Source organism: Centruroides vittatus, unplaced genomic scaffold (genome assembly GCF_030686945.1).
Source record: "Centruroides vittatus isolate TY-2023 unplaced genomic scaffold, ASM3068694v2 contig_918, whole genome shotgun sequence".
NCBI lineage: Eukaryota > Metazoa > Arthropoda > Arachnida > Scorpiones > Buthidae > Centruroides > Centruroides vittatus.
The window spans coordinates 856735-880283 of record NW_027122605.1 but is presented as its reverse complement, the minus strand read 5'-3'; the positions used below and the strand labels follow the sequence as shown (position 1 = coordinate 880283).

Below are 23549 nucleotides of genomic sequence, written 5' to 3'. Positions count from 1 at the left end.
AGAAACCAGACAACCTAGCTCTTTAACATCTATTTTACATGAAATTTTTAAAACATTGAAAAAATTAGTACCCTCTAACTTTTCAACTTGGAGGACAAACACTACAAACTTTTTACATTGCATGCCTAATTTTTGAGATAAAAAATGCAGCATCTCATAGATGCCAAGCAACTTCTCGTGTACTAAAAAATTGGAGGTAAATTGCATAGGTGTAATTCTTGCGAACATCACTTGTAATGAGTGAAATTTGACATAATAGCAATTTAAAATAAATGTATCTCTACAAAAATACTGTTTTTTTATATTTTTTGCTCTTCCTTCATATCTGGATCAATTTTAATTCATTTCAAATGGACATTATTTGTATGTCTGTTTGAAATCAGCATGATAATCATAAACTGTTGTCAAGGGTAAAGTTTTTAAGTTTTTTCAAAATGTTTTCAAAGATATCTAGAAGATAACTCATAAATATTTTTAGAACATGTTTGAAAAATTTTGTAATTTTTAATGCAGTATGATGTGTTATAATTTTGTAGTCTATTTGATACTTAGAAGAATTAATCCAGCTATGCCTGAAGAAAAAAGAATTATCCAGACGAGCTTTCTTAATGCATTTTCTTTTCTGAGAATGTTTCTTAGTTTATTATGTTTTCTGCTCCTCATTATTGTTGTTGAAATAAATAAGTTAGGAAAGAATCTAATATTTTAAGTGAAAATAGTTTTAAAAATTATGGTTACAGACTCTACTAAAAATATGATGTTTGTCTTTTAGGGATGTGATGCACATTCTCCAGAATATGTAGAACGTCTTAAAGATGAAAAAGAAGTTTGCCTAATAATTCAAAGAGTACAGGATTACTTAGAAGAGAGAGGAACACCATCTGAATTGTGCCGTATATATCTACGTCATATAGAACATCTATACTATAAGGTTTGTTACTGTTTTCATTTTAATACAGTAGAATTATTGTAATCAATTTGGAATTTCATACTAATGACGATAGGATCTGATAGCATTAAGAAAAGCAAGAAATAAGACATTTGGAAGTTCTAGTTTTATTGACCCTTACATTAAATGACATGTTAAAACAGTTTTAAAAAATATAATTTGAATATTATTAATTATAATTATTTCTTAAAAAACATTTCAAAGAACAATAAAATATTCACTCCATGACAAATAGTTTCATCTTGCAACAGATCTTTCTTTGAAGGTTACTGACAGAGCCAGAGTTTATTCTTCCAGCAGTAGCCTATAAGGAAAGGTTTGTTGTGAGATATGTACTGTATCAAATGTGGAACTTTTCATTTAGTGAATATTTTATTGTTCTTTGAAATGCTTTTTTAAGAAATAATTATAATTAATAATAATCAAATTATATTTTAAAAAAATTGTTTAATTTATTTAATTTTAGAACATAATAAGTATTTACTACTACTTTGTATAATGTATTTTTCAGCATTGATTATTTAAAAAAAATTAATTTATTATTTGATTTAATATAACTTTTATAGTTTGATCAAAATGTCTTTAAATGGAAAGAAAGTCGATCTCATAAAGAGGAAAAAGAACAACAAGAAAATGCTGTAAATGGAGAAGAAGGATCAGAAGAAGAGAAAAAGGATGATGTACCAGAAGAACCAAAAGAAACAAGTTTATTGATTATGGACAGACTTTGTAAATTTATTTATGTTAAAGATAGTACTGATCGAATTCGTACTCAAGCAATGCTTTGTCATATTTATCATCATGCCCTGCATGATAATTGGTTTGAAGCAAGAGATTTAATGTTGATGTCTCATCTGCAAGAAAATATCCAACATTCTGATGTTCCTACTCAGGTAAGTCATTTAAAATTATTAATTTATTCATATTTTAAGTAGTTGTGAAAGTGTTGAACATGAATAAACCCTTCAAACTATGAAGTTAACAGTAAAACAGTTTTTTAACAATTTTAAACTATTCCCAAAATCATAATTTTTTAACTTAGCACAAAGAAATTTTATGACTTCATGAATTTATAATTTATTTTGAAAAATTTACATTTTTAACTAGTCATTACAAATTAAAATTAACAAAATTACATTCATTGTTAATAAAAACATTAGCAGTGACAATAAAATAGCCTTCATGTAACTATTTTAATTAAAAAAGTGAAAATTATGGAATTTTTCAGATAAGATAAAAATGTCCCTTGACCATTCTAGGATGACTTGAAAGTACAGATATTCTAGTATTAAACATTACTTGAAAAAAAAAATTAAGATTAATTACATACACTTCTTAGAAAAATAATAATAATATAAATACAACTTTTAAAAACTGAAACATTTTAAAATCAGATCATATATAAATGATGTGTTGGGAAGAATCTTAAACTTTCTTGATACTTCTTTTATGATGATAATGCGATAAATCTTTATAGTATTTTTGGTTTATAATGATGTAACATTTTTTTAGGTTTATATAGTCTTAATAGCAATAAAACGTATAACACCTTTATCAAATCCAGTATAAAGATTTAAAGCTTAAAAAACGTTTTCGGCTGCCTTGATCAGCCTACGTCAGTTAATCGAATAACAAAATCGAACCAAGTTCGAATTTACAAAGATCGTGCATGCGCATAGATGGGACTATGCTACGAACATAATAAAAGAAACTAATAAAGAGCCAGAGGCAACAAATAAAGGAACATAATAAAACCATACTAGGTTTTTTCTTTTTTCGTGCCGAAGCGTAAAATCCTGCATTACGTTATTCAACGAGGGACTTCCAAGCAGATGATAGGCCATCTGCATCTCTGTGGTTGATGCAAAGTGTAGACAGTTGTGCCCTATGTATTTCTATTTTCTCCATGTGTTTGACCACTTGCCTGGATCTAGTGGCTTTTATGATGGCGGCCTTATCCCAGTGTACCATTATATCCTGCTGTCTAGCAAATGCTGATAAGACTGTGCTGTCAATGCTTCTGTTCACTGACTGTTTATGTTCTTTTATTCTTTGCTTTAGGTTGCGTAACGTGGCACCTACATGCACAAGGTCAGTGTTGAAACAATGGTCCTTTATTGGTATCGAATACACCCCGGTTAACTCACTAGAGTTGTCCTTCCTCTTGTCGTTTCTCAATAGTCGGTAAATCGTTGGATTGTGCTTGTAAATTACATGAAGGTTCCTCTCTTTGGCCACGTTTTTGACAACTTTACTAAGAAAGAGCATATAGCTCATTACAACAGTTTTTTGTTGTTCCTTGTTGTTGTGCTGTCAGTTACTTTTCTGCAATTTAATAATTAGTCGATCAACGACACCCCTTCGGTATCCATGCTGTGCGGCCACCTTTCGTATGTATGTTAACTCCTTCAAAGTGTCGTGAATACTCGAGCAGTGCATGTAAGCTCGTTTCAGCCAAGAACGAAACGCCGCCAGTTTAAAATGCCCAGGGTCTACGGAGTTACTAGGGGTGATGAGGGGCTGGTACATCAGTTTACAGTAGATATTGGTCCGTATCTCCCCATCTTTGCAGGTGATCGCCAAGTCCATGAAATTAACAAGAAACTCACTCTTTTGATCCAATTCTACCGTCAGACCGTATGGGTTGTGGTTGATTGAGTCTATAAAATGTTGAATGTTGCCATCATTAGCCCAGGGGATGAAAATGTCATCCATGTACCTGGTATATATTAAAATGTCCTTCTGGAATAACGGTAAGATGGCCTGTTCTAGGTTGCATAGCACCATCTCACAGAGCACCGCAGACATGGGGCTTCCCATTGGGACACCCCTTCCTTGCAGGTAAGTTTTCCCTTCAAACTCTAAGAAAGAAGAGTGGCAGACCAAATCGGCTAACTCCAAAATATGTTTGTGGTATTTGTGGGAATCCCTGACATTGGCAAACAAGAAGTTTCTTAATGCACAGAAGCAAGGTGAAAGTTTTATGGAGGGGTATAAGGCTTTATAGTCCATAATGGTCATGATTTCCCTGTCTGTCAACGTAACCTCCTCCAGTTTTTGCACCAGTTGTAAAGAGTTTTTTATGCTAAAGGGATAATCCTGTAACCTATTCTGCACAAATTTGACCAGCTTCTTTTCCAGGTGAAACGTTGGCGCACGGCATTTTTCCATGACCGAACAAATTTGCTGGCCTGGTTTGTGCGTCTTCCCAAATGCAAAAATTCTCGGTGGTGCTGGAGCACTTACGACGACTTGATCCAAATGCAAAACGTGCGCTAAAGACAACAAGGAAAATTTCTTAACTCTGCTCTGCAATGTATCCAATAATCTGTCTGGTGCAACAATGCATTCTGTGTCTGTAATATATTCATGTAAGTTCCGGTTATAAGATTCATGTTTAATGAGCACAATGCCTTTAGTTTTATCAGCCTTCATAAGTACTATATTATTCTTAAGGAGCCAATTCCTGAAATCCCTGATGGAGGTTTGCAAATGCTTGGAGTGCGTGTTTGTTCGTAACTCTCTTTCCGCTAAAAATCTTGTTTTCCACCAGATGTAATCTTGTTTAGTTGGACTCAAACCAGAGATGATTAGTTCAACATCAGGTATGATGGTTGTATTTTCGGGCATGGCGCGTACATAGGGCCATGATCTAAAGCCTCTATTAGGCACTGTGGCAGCGTGATATCATCCCATGTGTTGAGTGAACAAACCATTTTAGTGCGAGGTTTAATGTGCTGGCATTTGAATAGCCACCTAAGCTTCTTTACATATCTACGTTTTAACCTCCTTTCAATGTTGGACGTCAAGTTGATCACTCTGCCATTGATTTCCTTTAATAAGGTCTGGTTCTCTAGGTAGAGTTCCTCCTCCAGGCAAATGATTTTATGCAGTAATGAATAATAACATCTTCTAACACTCTTAATTGCCTTGCTGAGGCACAGATGTTTTAATTTTGGTAATAAGGAGTCACAGCCCATAGGTAGTCTGATGCGGAAAATTGACATCAGGAATATCCTGTTAATACGGCACTGTTTAAGGAATTCAAATTTAGCTCTTGCTTTAGAAAGTTTAATAACTAATCTTCTATAAACCTTAGCCAGTGTAGCCATAACGTAACTAAAATAAAACACAAGAATTTACTGGAATGGAAAATAAAAACGTTATAACACCTTTAACACATCCAGTATAAAGATTTAATAGCTTAAAAAAGCATGTCCTGTCTATGCGCATGCGTGATCTTTGTAAATTCGAACTTGGTTCGATTTTGTTATTCGATTAACTGACAAAGGCTGATTAAGGCAGCCGAAAACATTTTTTAAGCTATTAAATCTTTATACTGGATATGCAACTATTTTGATTTTTGACAATCAAAATAGTTGCTATTGACCTATGATGTGTGGGAGTATAAGAGTAATGAACAACAGCTTTCAGAATAATTTTTAATTATTATTGAATTGAAGATAATTCAATAAACGATTGAAAACATTTCTGACAAAATAGTTTATATAAAATATTTGTAAAAATTTAAAACAATGGAATCTCTATTTTATAAGTTTAAAAAGTTATATTTTAAAAAAGGTAAAAGTTAAAAAACCTTAAAAACTTCTTAAAAAACGACCATGAGAAAATATCCTTCTCTGTATATAGTTTTATTTAATTCTCCTTGAAAATCAGTAAAGACAGAGAAATATATTTTTTCATGGTTGTTTTTTAACTTTTACTTTTTTTAAAATATAACCATTTAACTTATATTTTAGTTTCTTAAAGCAGTTGTTTTATTAATATTGTTTAGGATTTTTAATAGTAGCAATAATAATAAATTGGAAGTTGACTTTATATTTAAAAAAAATAAATTCTTTTAATTCTAAAATTAATAATAAGAATTTAACAAAATTAAAAATTTTTGTAATTTATGATTGTTAATGATAGTCATTATATTTATTGTTAATTTTTAAAATTTTTACTGAAATTGAAAAAGTAATTATTAAGTCCTTGGTTATTCTTTTATTTTAGATTTTATACAACAGAGCTCTGGTTCAGCTAGGTCTTTGCTCATTTCGTCATGGTAATATTAAAGATGCACATAATGCATTATTGGACATTCAAAGTGGTGGAAGAGCAAAAGAATTATTGGCACAGGTAGTTATTTCATATGAAATCTGAATTAATATAAATGAAAATGGATTTTTAATTTATAAATATTTTCATAAAATAAAATTTTTTTAAACAAATTACTTTTATAAAGAAACAATTTATTTTAAAAAGCTTACTTTATGAAAAAATATTTTTATTGCCTTTATGAGAAAAGTTAATAAAATTTTTAAATGTGTTTATAAAGCATTAAATATTTAAAATTATTTGTAATTAAAATGTTTCTTTGTTTGTTATAGGGTCTTCTGCCTCAACGACAACATGAACGAACAACAGAACAAGAGAAGATAGAGAAAAGAAGACAAGTGCCATTTCATAAGCATATAAATTTAGAATTATTAGAATGTGTTTATTTGGTGTCAGCAATGTTATTGGAAATTCCATATATGTCAGGTAATATTTACTATATAACTACAAAAGTCCACAATGTAGAATTTTGATTTACAAAAACTAATTTTATAAGCAAAAATCTTGTTTTGGGCTATAGGCCAGGAACACACATGCATAAAATTCAGCATAAATTCTAGCATAAAACAGAAAACGTAAAAATTTTTCTGAAATTTTGGCTGAAACAGAACTGAAAATAGGGTAGAGCATGTCTCTGCTTTTTATGCCGTAAAATTTTTACGCTAAAATTCCTCCAATAAAGAGAAGTCTTTTCTGTGACGTCAAAGTAGACACGTGCTTTTCATTCTAACAATGGCGGCAATGAGGGTTAACCCTACAATTGTGACGGTCTCGAAAAAAAAAATAAATGAAATAGAAGAGTTTATTGAATCCGTTCAACCACATCAGTATCATGTATAAAGACACTGTATTTAAACAACATTTATGGATGGCTACAGGTGCAAAATTTCAAACAACAAGTAGGTCTAGTAGAATCGATATATAGGCTTAGTATTTAGATCACATGTTCTTTATTTGAATTCGGAATATAAGTCTATTAATTTAAATTTTCTGTATTATAGCAGAGGAAGTGGAGAAAAAATGGAAGGTACAAAGAGATAGATAGCCTATATGAGAGAAAAAAATTAATAAAATTAGCATTGTTAGTGGCAGTTCGACCAGAATTTTTACGTATGTGTGTTCTGGCATAAAAGCATAAAACAGAAAGTGAACTGAAAGCTGATTTCTGATTCAGTTTTCTGCAACAATTTTACTCATGTGTGTTCCTGACCTTAAAGTTCTTTTGACCTGAAAAATTTTATTCTGAAATAAACAAAAATATTGCTTATTAAATAAAATTATCATTTAAAATATTCCTTACTTCTTTTAAAAATCAATTTTTTAAGGTGTTATTTGTTATGGCCATTTTATTGTTTTGCAAGTAGTTTAAAATGTAAAGGCATATATTTATAAATTTTTTAAAACTGAAAAGCAATTAAATTTCAATATAAAAAATAAAATGTATTTAATATACATTATTTTTTAAGATATTTAGAATTAAATACATATGATTAATGTTTTTTATTTACTGTGTTTTTATTAATCATGCATTATTTCTAAATATTTAAACTTATTTAGCTCATGAGTTAGATGGACGTAAAAGAATGATTAGCAAATCTTTTCATCATCAGCTTCGAAACAGTGAACGCCAACCTCTTGTTGGTAAGTTAATAATTAAAATGTTTTGTTAATCACAAATAAAGATAATGTAAGTTAGTACATATTTTATAAAACAAAATTGTTTTAATGAATAATTGAAACAATTTTGTTCGTGATTAACATTATTAATGTGAAAATTGTGTGATTTTTGGTTTTGTTTATTTATCATAATTTAAAATTAAATTAATTTATTATTGAGTTTTACAATACACACATAGTTTAACTGCAAAACTATTGTGAGGAACTAGTAAAAGTTGAAGGCAATAATGTACTGTACTTTCTTATTGAACAGTTGCTTGGTGGTGCAAATACTTTTCAAGCAGAATATATTGAATGATGGATGAACAATGCAATAGGTGTCCATCAACAAAAATTAACAGTTTGTCAATTTCAGTTGTGCATTGATTTAGCAGCATTATTCATACTATCTACATAATCCATCATATTCTTACTAAAATATTGCACAAAAGAACTCATGTTTTGATGGATATAGGTTTACTGTCAACACAACGTATTATTATTCATTTCTACAGAATCGTTATATCTGTAATGGTAATACACTGGTCAAAACAATTGGGGATCAATGAGCATTGATTACATGATGTAAGCCAATCATATGATATACTACACATGGCATATGATGTGGACATAAGAGATGCATATATGGAAATGAGTAATGAGACAACAGAATACTCAAATGATGCAAATTTTGTATATAAATGATGTTGCTCCAGTATCTCCCTATGTTTAACTGCAAATTGCCTTTACCAGTAAAAATCTGTTGGTTTTATGCAGTAGTTGATTTCACCAATGTCTTGCCAGCATGATTTATCTGAATTAACAGCATTGAGAGTGATTTGAAGGCTGGAAGCTGCCCAGATACAGAGGGTGGTGCAGAAGCCATGGGAGTGCTGCAAAATGTCATTCCCTGACAGTGGATCTACTTCCAGCATACAGGAAATGCTTGTAGATGAAAAGATTAAGGCAACAACAGGAAAGGACAACTGTTATTCACTGTTAAGTGCCTATTAAAACTGGTGACAGAATGCTACAGAACTCCTACACCAGCTTCATCTGGCAACAGGATGGAGGGTATCGGGTCAAACCATTAAAAATCAGCTTTGCTAAGGTGGCCTTTATGCACATAGGCCAATGATTTGTGTCTCCTTAATCACATGATATATGGCTTGCAGAAATTGGGCAGAAGATCATTGTGATTGGGGACATAATGAATGGAGTCTAGATTCATTCTGTAGTCAGACAGTCAACAAGTTCTCATCTGAAGAAAACAAAGTCCAAGAATTGGTTAGCATATGTGCAGGAAACATCACTGTATGGCAGAAGTGGATTGATGGTTTGGGCTGTCATAAGCATCAGTTTGCATATAGACCTACATGCCATCAGAAAAGATAGTCTATAATGGGACACAGGTATAAAGAGAGGATTCTGCAACCAATTATCATAGCATATGATGGAGCTATTTGAGTTGTTTTTGCTGATAACATCCAACCTCATTGAACTTGACTAATGAATGACATACTTCAGAAGCAGGAATTGATATATGGAATGGTTGGCATGCTCTAGGACTTAAATCCTGTTGAGAATGTCTGGGATGACCTTGGCAGCTAAGTGAAGACCTATTTTGACACTGAAATGCAGACAGCCCTATATGCAAATTGGAAACAACTCTCTCAATACCTTGTTGATATCCTAATTGAGTCAATACCATAGGTTTGCTGCAGTTTTAGCTGTCTAAGAGGATGACACACTTTACTAGAGCTCTTTACCACCCCAAATATCTAAGTTACTCTTGAATGGAACAACAACCTCTTGTATGGCATCCCATAAGGTGTGCACTAAATGTTAAATTTGCATATCAGTGTTGTTATTGTGTTGTTTATTACATACATGCATCATAACAAGACTACAGTAGAACATTGATTATCTGAATGTCAATTAACCGAAACATCAATTAACTAAAAGCTTTCCAGTTGGACTGTGTCGAGACGTGTATTGTGCTGAATCGAACATTTTTGATACTAAATTAACTTATCAGTTATCTGAAAAATCGATTTTCTGAACAACCCCAGTTCCCAATTGATTCGGATAATCGATGTTCTACTGTATTTTCTATTTCTGATCATTAGTCACATGTATGTTTCTTCAAAATATTACATAATTCTTTAATTATTTTGACCAGTGTATTTGTATATTAACATTATTATGCGTTTTTTTGTGGTATTGACTATTGTCATCATCTTACAAGTTATTGAATTGAACAGTTAATTGTAAAACAAAAGTACATATCAATGCATACTGATAATACAATTTGTAAACAGTCATTTTGAAATTATAACCAGTGAGAGCAATGTGCATTGAAATTTTTGGGTTTGTAATGTCTAACACTATGATTGTTAATATGTTTTACACTTAATGGACAACAAGAAAGTACTTTATAGTTGCAGGTAAAAAACAAAAAAAAATATTTAGACAAATTTAAAACATCAGAAATTGTAACACTTGGCCTTTATGTTTAATTTAGTATTACACTTCACTTTTGAATGAATGTATAAGTTTAAGTTATATTAATTAGAATGGTAAATGATATAAACTTATACAAATTGCATTTTTAAATTGTCAAAATTTTGAATAAATATTTACTGGTATATTTTTCTGTGAATAACTTTAGAGAACCCTAATAAATAAATAATATTAAATTATTTTTAATTGAATTTTTTAATTATTTTAATAATTTATCATTGATTATTTTTTGGAAATTCTGTATTGTCTTTACTTGATTTACTAATTACAAGAACAATATTTTGCAGGCCCTCCAGAAAGTATGCGAGAACATGTAGTTGCTGCCTCAAAAGCTATGAGGATTGGTAACTGGAGACAATGTAAAAACTATATTATAAATGAAAAAATGAATGCAAAGGTATATAAAATTTGAATTCTTCGAAATTGTTAAAAAATTTATTATTATTATTTATGATATGATCAACTATAGTTACATGTATTAAAAAAAGTAAAAGAAATTTTATAAAGACAATAATTAACTGTGGATTAATTTTGGAAAGTAATATTTTAATTAATTTTCTGTATATAAATGTAATGTCATCAATAAATCATGTTATTATTTATTAAATTATTTCTTACAAAAGAATTTAGCATTTGAAAGGAATGATTTGAAAGAACTAATAATTCAGAAAAAGATAAAAGAATTTTATTGAAAAATGTATATAAAAACTAAATATATATTTATTATTGTACTTCATAGGAAGGAAAGGAATTTTTAAATATATCTAAGTACATACTATATATGGCAGAGCCAAAAATAAAGCAAACTTTTAATATAATTGTTGTTGTGTTAATGGTATATGTATTTACAGAATATCACCTTTAAAGTAAATACCTTCTGCAACTACACACTTTTGCCAATTTTTCTATCACTTATTTAAACAGCTCATTTTACATTCACTTCTTGAGTACAATCTTGCAGTGCTTTTCACTTTTGCTGATTTTAATTTATGATCCTTTTATAGTTTTTCATTTTGGTGCATATATGAAAGTTATTTATTTATCAGAGATAAAGCTGTCTTTGTCTCAGAATGGACTGGAAGACTGTTTTAATAAGTGGTATGAATATATAATATAGTTATCAGTTTATTATCTAAAGTTCATTTATTTTTTCATTTTTAAGAATTTAAAAAAAAAATTAAGAAGTGACTTTAGAAGTACATACAATATTTGCATCATTTTGCAGACTTAATTAAACTAGTAATTAGATTACTAATCATGGTTCATCAAAAATTTCTTATTTTTATGTTTATTTGTATTAAGTGCACGTACTGTAGTTATTTCTGTGTATTTGCTATAACAATTCAGTTAAAATATTTATTATAATGTAATCATTAAATTAGAATATTTTTTAATATCATATTAAAAAGTTAATAATTAATAAAAATGTTCATTAATAATTTTATATTGTAGGTGTGGGATCTGTTCTATCAAGCAGATAAAGTTAGAGACATGATATCTCAGAAAATCCAAGAAGAATCATTAAGAACATATCTTTTCACATACAGTCATGTTTATGATTCTATTTCCATGAATATATTATCTGAAATGTTTGAATTAGACAAATCTGTTGTACATAGTATTATTAGTAAAATGATCATAAATGAAGAACTTATGGTAAGATCTTATTGATATAATAAATTAGTTTTTTTAATTTTTAAAATATAATCATTCAAAATTTATAATTTGATTATTAGAATTTAAATCTTGAAATTGTGTTATGCTATCTTATAACTTATGGATTAATTATTTGAAATTCAGACCAAGATTAGTCCAGAGTGAGATTTGAATGTATAATTCCTGCTTACTGTGCAGATGCATTGCCAGCTAGGCTACGCTGACTTTCATCCAGAATATTCTAAATTAAGATTATTTATTTCTGATTATTAAATTTAACACCAGTAGGTGGCTTAACCACCTACTTCTAGCCAAATTGCTTATTAACATATTAATTAACTAGTTAAGTAATGCTGCATCAGCGTGTAGTCGGAACGAAGCTGCATGCACCTTTATTTTCTAGATTATGAGGGGAAAAAGAAACACAGAATCATTCGTTCTCAACAATATACAGTCAAACCTGTTTTTATGCGCTCTTTTTATGTGCGATTTTTATTTGTGCGATTTTTTTAATGCGAATTTTTAATTTGTGCGGTATAGTTGGCGACTAGTCTCGTGCGATTCGTCATGTCTTACGTTGACTTATTATAGCTAAATAAACTTATTATAGCATAAATGCACTTATTATAGTAATATTATTGCATGAATATGCGAAAAATGAAATAATTTACTTTTTAAGTCAACAAAACACCACCTGGACAAAAATATGTAAAACAGACGATAGACCAGACGATGCAGTCAAGTGCTGACATCTGTTGTCAATAAATTCTATTTTGTACGGTTTTGAGTTATTTTCTATGTGAGGCTTTTTTTAATTGTGTCGCGAAAACTATTATTTACAGCCATTCGTGAAGTTTCGTGAGATTTTTTTTATGCGTTTTTTTTAATGCGGTCCCTATCCCCCGCATAAAAACAGGTTTCACTGTATTTGATTTCTATTGGATCATTTAAAGGTACAAATATAAGATCAGAATAAGCCATTAATTAATTGCTATGCCAACATCTCACAAAATTCTGTCTTTCACTACAGGCCTCGGACTTACAGTTTAACTCGTAGCGATATTTATTGTAACTCTTTAAAAATACTGAGTCAGTTATTTTTTTCACTCGACTCAATGTAACATAGGTAAAACCGATAGCTGTCTCTTTTTCCCTATATCTATTTTGACTTTCGGAAAAGTTAATCCCTGTGATTTATGTATAGTCATTGAGTATGCTAAGGTAAGGGGAAACTGTCTACGAGATTGCAATATACTGCCATCGTTCGAAGAACGTATTATGGTGATTATTGGAAACAGATTACCATAGATGAAAGGTCCCTGATAGTTATTAAATTCCACTAAAATAAACAGAGATAGAGCTGGAGGGCGGGCATTAGGAGCATATATAATGTAGTGTATAGTTACTAGTGAACCATTGACGAGACTTCCTTGCACCCATAAGTTGACTCTCAGCATGATTCTGGCATTAACTGAGAGATACAAATACTTGGAGAGACCACGAGCTGAGTCATCTTTGGACAAAGGCGGGGCAATATCTGGAGTGTTTTCAGATGTTATATAAGCAAGAGGGCAACCAGTTGACTGCAAGTAGTCTTCGTTGTTTTGTTTAACTTGCTCGTTTGTTGGATATAGCTCTGCTGCCGTTTGGAACTGATCAAGTTCATCTCTGGATAAATAGGCTCGATTTCTTGTTGTCAGAATGTTCAGATCTATATCAGAGAAATCACCCGAAGCTAGATGTTGTAAGACATCTGTGGAGGAACTATCTGCACTATTTTGTCTATGAGAATTACTAAGTTCAATGAACTTCTCAAAAGAATCAAATGCAAATGTAATGTAATGTCCCAACAGGGTCCCTACCTTGTTGGGACATTACATTGTAAAAAACACTCGAGTAGAGAGGAGTATCTTTAACAGGAGGAAGCTGACGAAAATCAGCAAACAAATAGACAAAGAATCCACCAAACGGCTCATCTTTCTTGGGGTTTATCTCCCTCAATCTTCTCTCGATCATGTAAAGCATTCTTGCACCAATCATTGACATTTCATCGATGATGATGAATTTGAGCGACTTCATCTCAATCTGGAATCTCTGTGCAGCATCTCCATTTATCGATCGAAATTTCGTACTAACGATAGGAAGACGAAGGAGAGAATGGATCGTAAAGCCATCAATATTGATCGCTGCTGCTCCACGTTTTAAAAAGACTTGTTTAAACTTATTATTCTATAAATATTCTTTATATTTGTTGTGTATCTAGTTAGCGATAACATTTACCTTTCAAAATTACCGTTTTAATGCTTGTCATATTTTCCGATCACTAGATGACGCTTCTACATGCGCGTGCAGGAAGTGACTAACACTTGACTTCGTGCATTCCTTGTCAACATTATAACTCTAGAATGAGTTGTCTGATCTTGATGAAATTTTCTATGACGACTCACATTCACTCAAGGACGAACTGATTAAAAATTTCAACTCTCAAAAATGATCCATACTGAAGAAAAACCCCTATCTCCAGTTCTACAAAAACAGATCATTTTTGAGAGTTGAAATTTTAATCAGTTCATCCTTGAGTGATGATGAGTCGTCCTAGAAAATTTCATTGAGATCGGACAACTCATTCCATAGTTATTTTGTTGACAAGAAATGCACAAAGTCAAGTATTAGTCGTCACTACGTTCCGACAATTAATACTTATTGTAGCCCAATAAGAATCCAATTGTTTGATTAGTAACTTTTATCAATTTGATTATATATGCATTTAATAAAATCTAAAGATAAATTTACTTTGAATATATGAATATATATAAACATACTCACATACGTATAAATGTAAAGTATATTTTGAAGAAATAAAAACTACAAAATATAGTAGGTGTCGTTTATCCGAAAGCCAATCAACTGAAACGTCGGTTAACCAAAAGCGTTCCAATCAGACTGTGTCGTTCTAAATCGAACGTTTTTGATACTAGATTAACTTCCAAAATATCATTTTTTTGTTTTTATATTTTTCAATATATTTATTTTGTTTGTACAAAATAAATAAATAATTTTTAATGATACAATTGCCATGATTATTATTATAAAAAATTTACATTAGGCTTAACATTGACAAAAATTCAACACATAGCGACAGGCAACAGAGAAAAATTTTAACATGGGATAGGTTAATATATTTTTTTGTACATAATCAGTTAGCCAAAAAATAAGTTATCGAAACAACCCCAGTCCCCAATTGATTTGGATAAATGACACTCTACTGTATTGAGAAAAGTATTTTCTCAAAACATTCGAGAGACTTTGCTAATCATTCTTGTTAAGCTGTTTAGAAATAGACATCATTACTAAAATTCATCTTAAATATTTATTTTTTAAATTAAACTTTTGACTTAAATATGTATTTCTAATTAATTAAAAATAGTTTATTATTTTAAGGAGTTAATTGTCTGTGAGGAATCTATTATAATTTCAGTTCATTTTCACTGAAATAATCTCTATGGCATTGGAAGTGATAAAAGTAAATCAATTTCAACATATATATTTGTAATTATTTTAACTATTTTATGATGATTAAGATTAGAAATGTGTAATCACTTCTATTCCCATGTTTATTATTTTGGAATAGTAAAGTTTATTTATATTTACTTATAAATAAAATTTTAGTGGTTTTTCTATTTAAGTATGTAATTAACAACTTTAAATCTCACAACTATGGATTGGGTTATAATATTAATTAATCCATAAATACTGTGATATTGGATGATATTCTTGCCTGCTTAGTCCTTGTCATTCAGAAGAAATGTGGCTGTTTACATTGGGAATAAAAAATATGTTATATAGTTTACTAAATTTACAAAGTATTTCTGGATTAATTAAATTAATAACATTGTCACAATCACAGTGAGTTGTGAAAGCTAAAATTGATCTTAATAATGACTGAAAATTTTTAATGATTTCTATCATAAATTACATCATAAATTTTTATTACTAAAGCTATTTAAAAAGAATTATTGACATAGGAAGAAACAATTTCACTTGAAAATAATAAATTCTTACAAATTGAAAACTTTGTAATAACATAATTAATGTGTGTAGTACATTATAATAAATGAAATTTTAATATTTATTGCATTAAAATTTTTGATAGGCTTCATTGGATGAACCAACTCAAACAGTAGTTATGCATCGTACTGAACCTTCCCGCATTCAAGCTCTTTCTTTACAATTGGCCGATAAAGTAACTAATTTGATTGATCAAAATGAAAGACTTGCTGAAGTAAAACAAGGATCATTCTTTGGACGAAGCATGGGTAAAATATTTTAATTTGTTGTAACTTTTATTCACTTAAATTAAATTATTATTTTATAATAAATTAAATTAAAAGAATATTTGTACTGTTGATTTTGAATATAAAGTTTCATAATCAAAGGTTAATTAAATAAATTTGAATAATTTGTAAAGTTATTGAAGGAAGAAATAAGATATTAAAAGTAGTTTGATAGTACATATATTAAACAATTATGTTGTTACTTTAACATTATATTATAGTGTTTCTAGTTTATTTTTGTTTTAGTTTACTGTTTTTTTACTTTATAGGCCAGCAATCAGGCTTCAGAGATTCAAGTTATCAGAAAAATGTATATAATCAGCAAGGAAATTTTAGAGAAGTTAATTATCAAAAAGGAACTTATAGTCAATCTTCTAACTTTAGAGACAACAGTTATCAGAAAACAGCTTATGGAGCAGATAGATGGGGTATGAATATTTATTAATTATCATGAATAAGTTTATAGCTGTATATATATTCATTTATGCTGAAATTCTTTTTTATTTTTAGTTATTTGTAAGAAAAAAGACATTTTGAAAAATCAAAAAATCTTAAGTTTAATATAATTTTAATATAAGAACTTATAATAAATATAACTTTAATATAAGAACTTATATTACAAATATAACAATTTAATACACTTCATCAAGAGCAGTTTAATGTACAAAATCCATGTCTAGCCAAGTAAAGATATTTTTATACCAGTATTTTCAGAAAGAAAGTATCTTATGGTCTACATTAAAATGCCCTAGATTTTTTCTAATATTAAAAGATTTGAGAAAATAAGAGTATAAAGATTCTTATTTTGAAAATATTCAATAATTCAAAAAAAATGCAATCCTGTACCATAAACAATGGCATAGCAAACATAACTGGTGCTCGGCACACAACAGTTTATTGGCGCCCCCTCCTCCCTCCAGAAACACACACAGTTTGTCTTGGAGAGGGTTTTGGATTTGGGTGCCCCTCTGTGAGTGGCACCTGATGCATTATACACCCCCTTGCACCCCCCTCACTATACCACTGACCATAAAAGTAAAAAATATATATTTATCTTCATAAGAAAGAATTTTGTATGTTTTAAATGAATTATGTTCATGTTATGAAACAATAATTTTGTTTTTTATTGGATTACATAAGGGGGAAAAAAACTTGAAATGTGTATATGGGTGTTCCAAAAACTATATACAGCCTTTGGCAAAAGTATTCAGTACTTTTTGCCATTAAATTTAGTTGCCATTAAAACTCCTGAAATTAAGATGAACAAAAATAAATAAATATTAGTGACCAAATGAAATGCAATTACCTTTATTACACCACCAGGCCTCAGAGTCGCTCACTTTTCTCACTTGTACTCACTTTTCTGAAGTATCCTCACTTTTCTCACTTTTCAGGTCATTTTCTCACTTTTCTCACTTTTTTGGTCATTTTCGCGTGCTTAATTAAGATGTGGGACAAACCAAAAATAATTTTAAAGCCAAACGAATTGCCGAATTATCGGACTATCGGAATAGAATTTTTTAGAAGAAAATACGCGGCCCTGAGCAGACTCAAAATTGCAACTGCCCGCTCAGTGTCGTTAGGTTATAGGAAACAAAAATTTATTTAACGTATTTAAAAAAATCTTTTATGCACTTAAAAAATCCCTCTCATTACAAATTCAGAAGCCAGTGTTGAGTAAAGTTATGTACTCATGCCATATTTTCATTATTCGCCAAAATCTACCTTATCCGAATTGCATTTCCTTCTACAGAGTTTAAAAATAAGTATTCTAAGCATCCCTGCGGTTTTGGCTGTTTTCTAAGAAAATCACTAAAGTCCTTTTGCAGGGGAAAACACATTACGCAGAGGGATTAATCTCTCAAGCTGACAACACTGCTGCCGCTTTTAAATTCAAAATATATAATTATTAAAATTAACACGAGATAGTAGCGTAACCTCCTACCACTAAAAAAGATTTCGTTTCTGACCATTTAGTTATCCTGGTTATAGCCCAATAATTTGGCAGATTATTTGGTTTTAATTAACAATCGGGTTATGGAGTTGTCGTTTACAAAAATATTTTTTTACTTGATTTATCTTTAAATAATTTCATAAACTTGAGTTTAATAAAATTACTTTAATGATTTCATAGCATATTGTTAACGTTAAATCACATCTACATCTTCCCATAAATGTATGTTTAAATTGACTACAAGTATAATTATTCCATATAGCAGGTGTTATTTTCATAAAATGTGTGATTACTTTGCTTGTGAAATATCCATTTTTTAATCTTCTCTTATGCCGATTATAATTGTGCATTAATTGAGAGACTAAAAAAGTAAACGAAAATGTAAATTCATATTTACATATAAAATTTACCAAATAAATTAAAATATTCGAAGTGTTGTAAAAAGTACAACACGTAATTGCTTGTGAGAAAGATTTTCACACGCTTCCCAAAGGTTAACAACTTTGCAACGATGTTGGTTTTTATTCGTCTGCAGGAAAAAGTTCCTTTTGATTTATGAAATCATTAATAAAATATTATTTTACTTATATTATTTGGAGTACTGTATATTTATTTCAGATTTATTATTTTATTTTTAAATCAATATTTACACATCTCGAAGTATTAAAAAATAAACAGTTTCTGATAATGATAAATATTCGAGAATAGCCAAATTAGTGAAATCAGCATCGAAAATCCCGTTCCCATGAAAGAGAGGATCAATTTTATGCCGTGCACTTTCCAACACTGATGCTCTATCAGGAGAAAGAATGCTTAATTCACTTTTGATTGTTAAGGAGGGACTGAACATGTATGACCAAAGCCCACACCTTGTACCTATTACAAAGGACGACTGAAGTTAGCTTCCTCGGTGCATAGAAATTATCAAGAACGATTGGAAAATGAAAAGAAGTTAAAAGAATAAGAGAAACGGAAAAAAGAGCACAGAAATGTTTTGAAGAACAACAAAAGAAAGCTGTTCGTAACATGAAGATTATGGAACTGCAACTGAGTTTAAACCAGAAAAATGTAGAAGAAAATGAAATACATGCGACAGTCCAAGTTTTGTTAGAAGCAGCAAACAAAAAAACTGGAGAAGGCTATTAACAGCAAGAACATGAATGAAGTACAAGCAGCACGTGTGATGCTTATTAGTGTTAAGTGTTCAAAAGCAAGAGGAAGCGAAAAAGAAGGAAGCTGATAACATGCAGAATAATCTTAATAAAAGAACATCATCTTTCATGACTGATTATTTACAGAAGCCAAAGACTTTTCAAGTATTCATGGTTTACTTGAAATACAGAAGCCATTGGTTATCAAGAGACAGAAAAAAAAACGCGATATAACCGAGTAATAAAAATTCTGGGCTTTTACTGAACAGATTATACATGCTATGGAATCGCTATTCTTTCATCAGCAAGTGTTTCTAATATAAAATAAGCTTAGTTTTTCAATCCTGAATTTTATTCGTAGGTTATATCGAATTAATTGACGTTTACGTAAACATCGAAACCATGAACGCCCATTTAGCATTATTGTTTCTTTAACAATGACATTGAAAGACAAATACTGTCGATATAAAAACAAAACATCCATTGCGATTTTATTATACAATACTATATAGATCGCTTATTAGAAATTCGTGTAGTTTATATTTTTCAATGAAAGTTATAAATGCTGTAATTGAAAATTTAAAAAAATAAATATTGAATATATAATAAAACATCAAAACTTATAAAATTAGAGTAAAAATTCTCTAAAAAGCAAAATAAAGTTACTACTGTATAAAAATTTTAAAGTTTTCGTTCAGAATTAGAGATCTTTTCCTTACACATTATGTGGTGAATTCGAAATTTCACACCTTTATGTGAATTGACGCAATATTGTTAATTCACATAAAGGTATGAAATTTCGAATTCACAGAAACTTGTAAATGAGGAGACTGTACTTAAAACTAATAAATAAACAACTTTTATATCAAAAGGAAACAAATGACAATCGATCTATCCACCTGTTCTGCATATTTAGCTCTTTCTCGTATTTCGTTGCAAATAGAAATTCAGTGGCAATTGGTAATTTAAAATTAATTGACTCAAATGCTTTTAAAATTTGGGGGACCAAAAAAAGGCGATATAACGAGTGGCTACTATATTACAGTATATACAGAAATTTTTAAAATGTGTTTAACCATAACAGAATAAAAAGAAAATAACAATTTTTACCGCTATTTTGCTGAGTTTTCCTTCTGTGTTTTCACTTTGTTTTGTCACTATTGCACTCACTTTTTATTCACTTTTTTCTGTATTTCAACTCACTTTTCTCACTTTTTCAAAGGGGAAATAGCACTCCTAGGTCTGCACCACTGTATTTAATATAAAGCTTTTAAACAATATGAAACAAAAATTAATACAAGTTGAATTTACTTCATAGTTGAGAACAGTATGTGATTTAACAAAACAAATGGAAAAAAAGTTTATGGATTTTGATGTTTGATATTTTGTGGGCCCTTCCTTTAGCCTTGATAATGGCCTTAATTCATCTTGGAAGTGAAGAAATCAGCATATTACACATTTCCAGGGTAATTTCCTTCAACTGTCTTTAATAGCTTGTGCCAGTGATGTCTTATAGTTGGATTTTTTTTTATTAACACACCTTTTTTAAATTTCCAACAAATATTTATGATAGAATTAAGTCAAGGCTTTATGGGAACCATTTTAATACTGAAATGTTTTTCTGCCTCATAAAAGTTTAATATATTGGGCTTTGATGGTGGGGAGCATTTTTGTCTTGAAACAAAAAGTCGTCTGAATTTCCAAAGTAATTGAATCAAAAAATGTCTCAAGGATGTCCTAATACACTGCAGCATTTACAGATTTATGTATTACACACAATTTTCCTGGTCCTGCAGATAAAATATAAGCCTGTCTTGTTAAATGAGGAAATTTAATTGTTGAGCCTAAACAAGCCTGCATTGACTTTTTCACATCTGTGTCAAACAAATAAACTGTCATCATTGCCTTCTCCCAAGTTTATTCTGGATTCATTGCTGAAAACTACTTTTCTCCAGTCATTAATGGACCAATCTTTGCATTGTATGGCCTAAGTCAGATGTTTCTGTCCACGAATACAAGTGAGTAGAGGGTTTCATATTTCTTTGAATAAATAACTTTTCATTTAATGTATTTCTCACTGTGTGATCACTTACATTAATTTGTTGCTTTTTTCATTCCATATTTATTTGGATTGAAGTTGCTTTATGATTTTTGGCATATTTTCACTAATTGTTTATCCTGCTTTATTATTATTCTTTGAGGGCAACCACAATAAGGGTGATATTATTTATTTTACTGTTCCTCTCAGTTTCTATTTCTTCCAAACATTTGATACTACTACTTCAGACAATTCATGTTTAGGAGTCATTTTTATTCATTACAATGTGAAAACTTATATAAATGATGCAATGCAAATGAGCTTACACCAATATCATTTAATTGTACACGTCTCTTATGTGTCTAATAAGCTTTATATCAATATCTGTCAAAAATCACATACTTTTTTCCTTTGCTTGATTGAATCATGTACTTTTTCTAAGGGCATGGAACTACAATATGAAATATATTTTTTTAATGTCACCTACAAAGTTGATGTCAATGATAGTTGTTTACTAAAGGTAATTGTATTTTATTTAGGCTTTGGTATATATTTATTTTTGTTTATTTTAATTTCAGATGATGTTTTTATGAACACTAAATTTAATGGCAAAATGTATTGAATACTTTTTTCCAAGATTTGTATATAAACTTTGATTGTTAATAACTTTTCATTATTTTCTTAATTTTAATTTAATATTTTTCTACTTGGAATAATCTTTTTAAATTAGAATTTAAATTATAAAATTATTAAAATTAAAGGAATATAAAGACAGAGTATTAACAATTGAAGTGTGTGTATATTTTTTGGGATTACTATCAGAAATAAGATATTTTTGATTTTTCTTTAACTATTGTTTCTCACATGTAATTATAATTTATCAGCTTTTTATTAAAATATGCTCACAATTTTATCATTGTCACCAATATCATATCTCTATATATTTTATATAATTGAAATTTATTTTAGTTGTAATTACTGTATTTTTCTACAGAAAAGAAATAAATCTGATAATTAAAGAAGTCATGCAGATAAATTCTCTAACAGTTTATGATCAGTTTTTCTGAAAAAATTGAAAATGAAAAGCTACAAATACATTTTTATATGTTTAAATTAAATATAATATATTTTAGTTCTTAAAAATATTTAAATTTTTAAATACTTGACTTATTTTAGAAAGTTTAATATACAATTGAATTATTTTTTACTTTTAGGTTAATAGAAGAATCAATTTGTCAAATATCTTAAAATTATGATATTGATTTTATGTATTATTCAAATTAAATAAATCATTTTGGTAAGAAATTTTGGTTCCTTCTGTGCTTCTTTCTTTGATTGAAATATCAATAAATCACATTATTAGTTTTAACTCTAGAAATAAAATAATGATTTTATTTCAGATCATCAGAGTGTGAGAGTTATACTTTTGCATTCTTATGGTCAAAAAATACTAATAAAATAGAGGCAAAAATTCCAGAATATTATGATGATGAACCTTTCTGCCTGTTTTTCTTGAGACACTGCATTTCATATTTGCAATAATTATTTTTATAGAATTTGAAAATTTGTATCCTATAAAAAATAATTTTGATATATATTTGTGTGTAATTTATACAGTTTTGTTTTATTTTAAAAATCTAAAAAAACTCAATTTACAAATATCTTTATTATGTATGGAAAATATACTATTCACAACTTATTGTATTGTATCAAGTCTTTCAAAAATTTGAATTAGAGTAGGAGAAAAATGAAAATTTCCAAATATTTGTTTAAGTATTAACAGTTTGTTCTTGTAATTTATGTTCTGTTCGTTCCATTGGAAATATGATTTTAGAGAAGTAGGTACAACTAATATTTTAATTGTCCAAACAAATTAATAAGGTAAATAAATAAATGAAATAAATAAAGGAAAAAAGAAAAGATAAACTAAGAGTGTGTTAGAAGTATGCATAAGGAAGACAGAAAAGAAGCACAGCACCAGAAGTGGAAAGTGCACAAGTGTGAGAATAAATGTAAAAAGAAGGAAGCATAGTGGGGAACACTTTTTCTTTTGTAATTCTATTTTTATAAAATGTAATAATTTAGACTCCAGTTTTGTTTTAAGTCGTTCACAAGGAACTGGAAAGCATTGCAATACTTACAATTTGTTAAAATTTATCAAAATACT

General features: G+C 29.3%; 1 protein-coding gene across 2 annotated transcripts in view; it reads left to right on the top strand.

Moving 5' to 3' along the window:
- Window positions 1-22687, top strand: part of eIF3c (eukaryotic translation initiation factor 3 subunit c) — a 41946-nt gene extending 19259 nt beyond the window's left edge. The window contains exons 12-21 of one of the 2 annotated variants that reach the window (XM_067281394.1): window positions 773-931; window positions 1516-1842; window positions 5966-6091; window positions 6343-6496; window positions 7628-7711; window positions 10537-10646; window positions 11702-11905; window positions 16059-16221; window positions 16509-16667; window positions 22597-22687. In XM_067281394.1, coding sequence (XP_067137495.1) covers window positions 773-931; window positions 1516-1842; window positions 5966-6091; window positions 6343-6496; window positions 7628-7711; window positions 10537-10646; window positions 11702-11905; window positions 16059-16221; window positions 16509-16667; window positions 22597-22601 — 1491 coding nt within the window. In that variant the 3' untranslated portion in view covers window positions 22602-22687. Of the gene's footprint in view, window positions 1-772; window positions 932-1515; window positions 1843-5965; window positions 6092-6342; window positions 6497-7627; window positions 7712-10536; window positions 10647-11701; window positions 11906-16058; window positions 16222-16508; window positions 16668-22376; window positions 22403-22596 lie in introns of those variants that run through there. The other variant, XM_067281393.1, reaches the window with a different exon arrangement.
- Window positions 22688-23549: the final 862 nt, after the last annotated feature.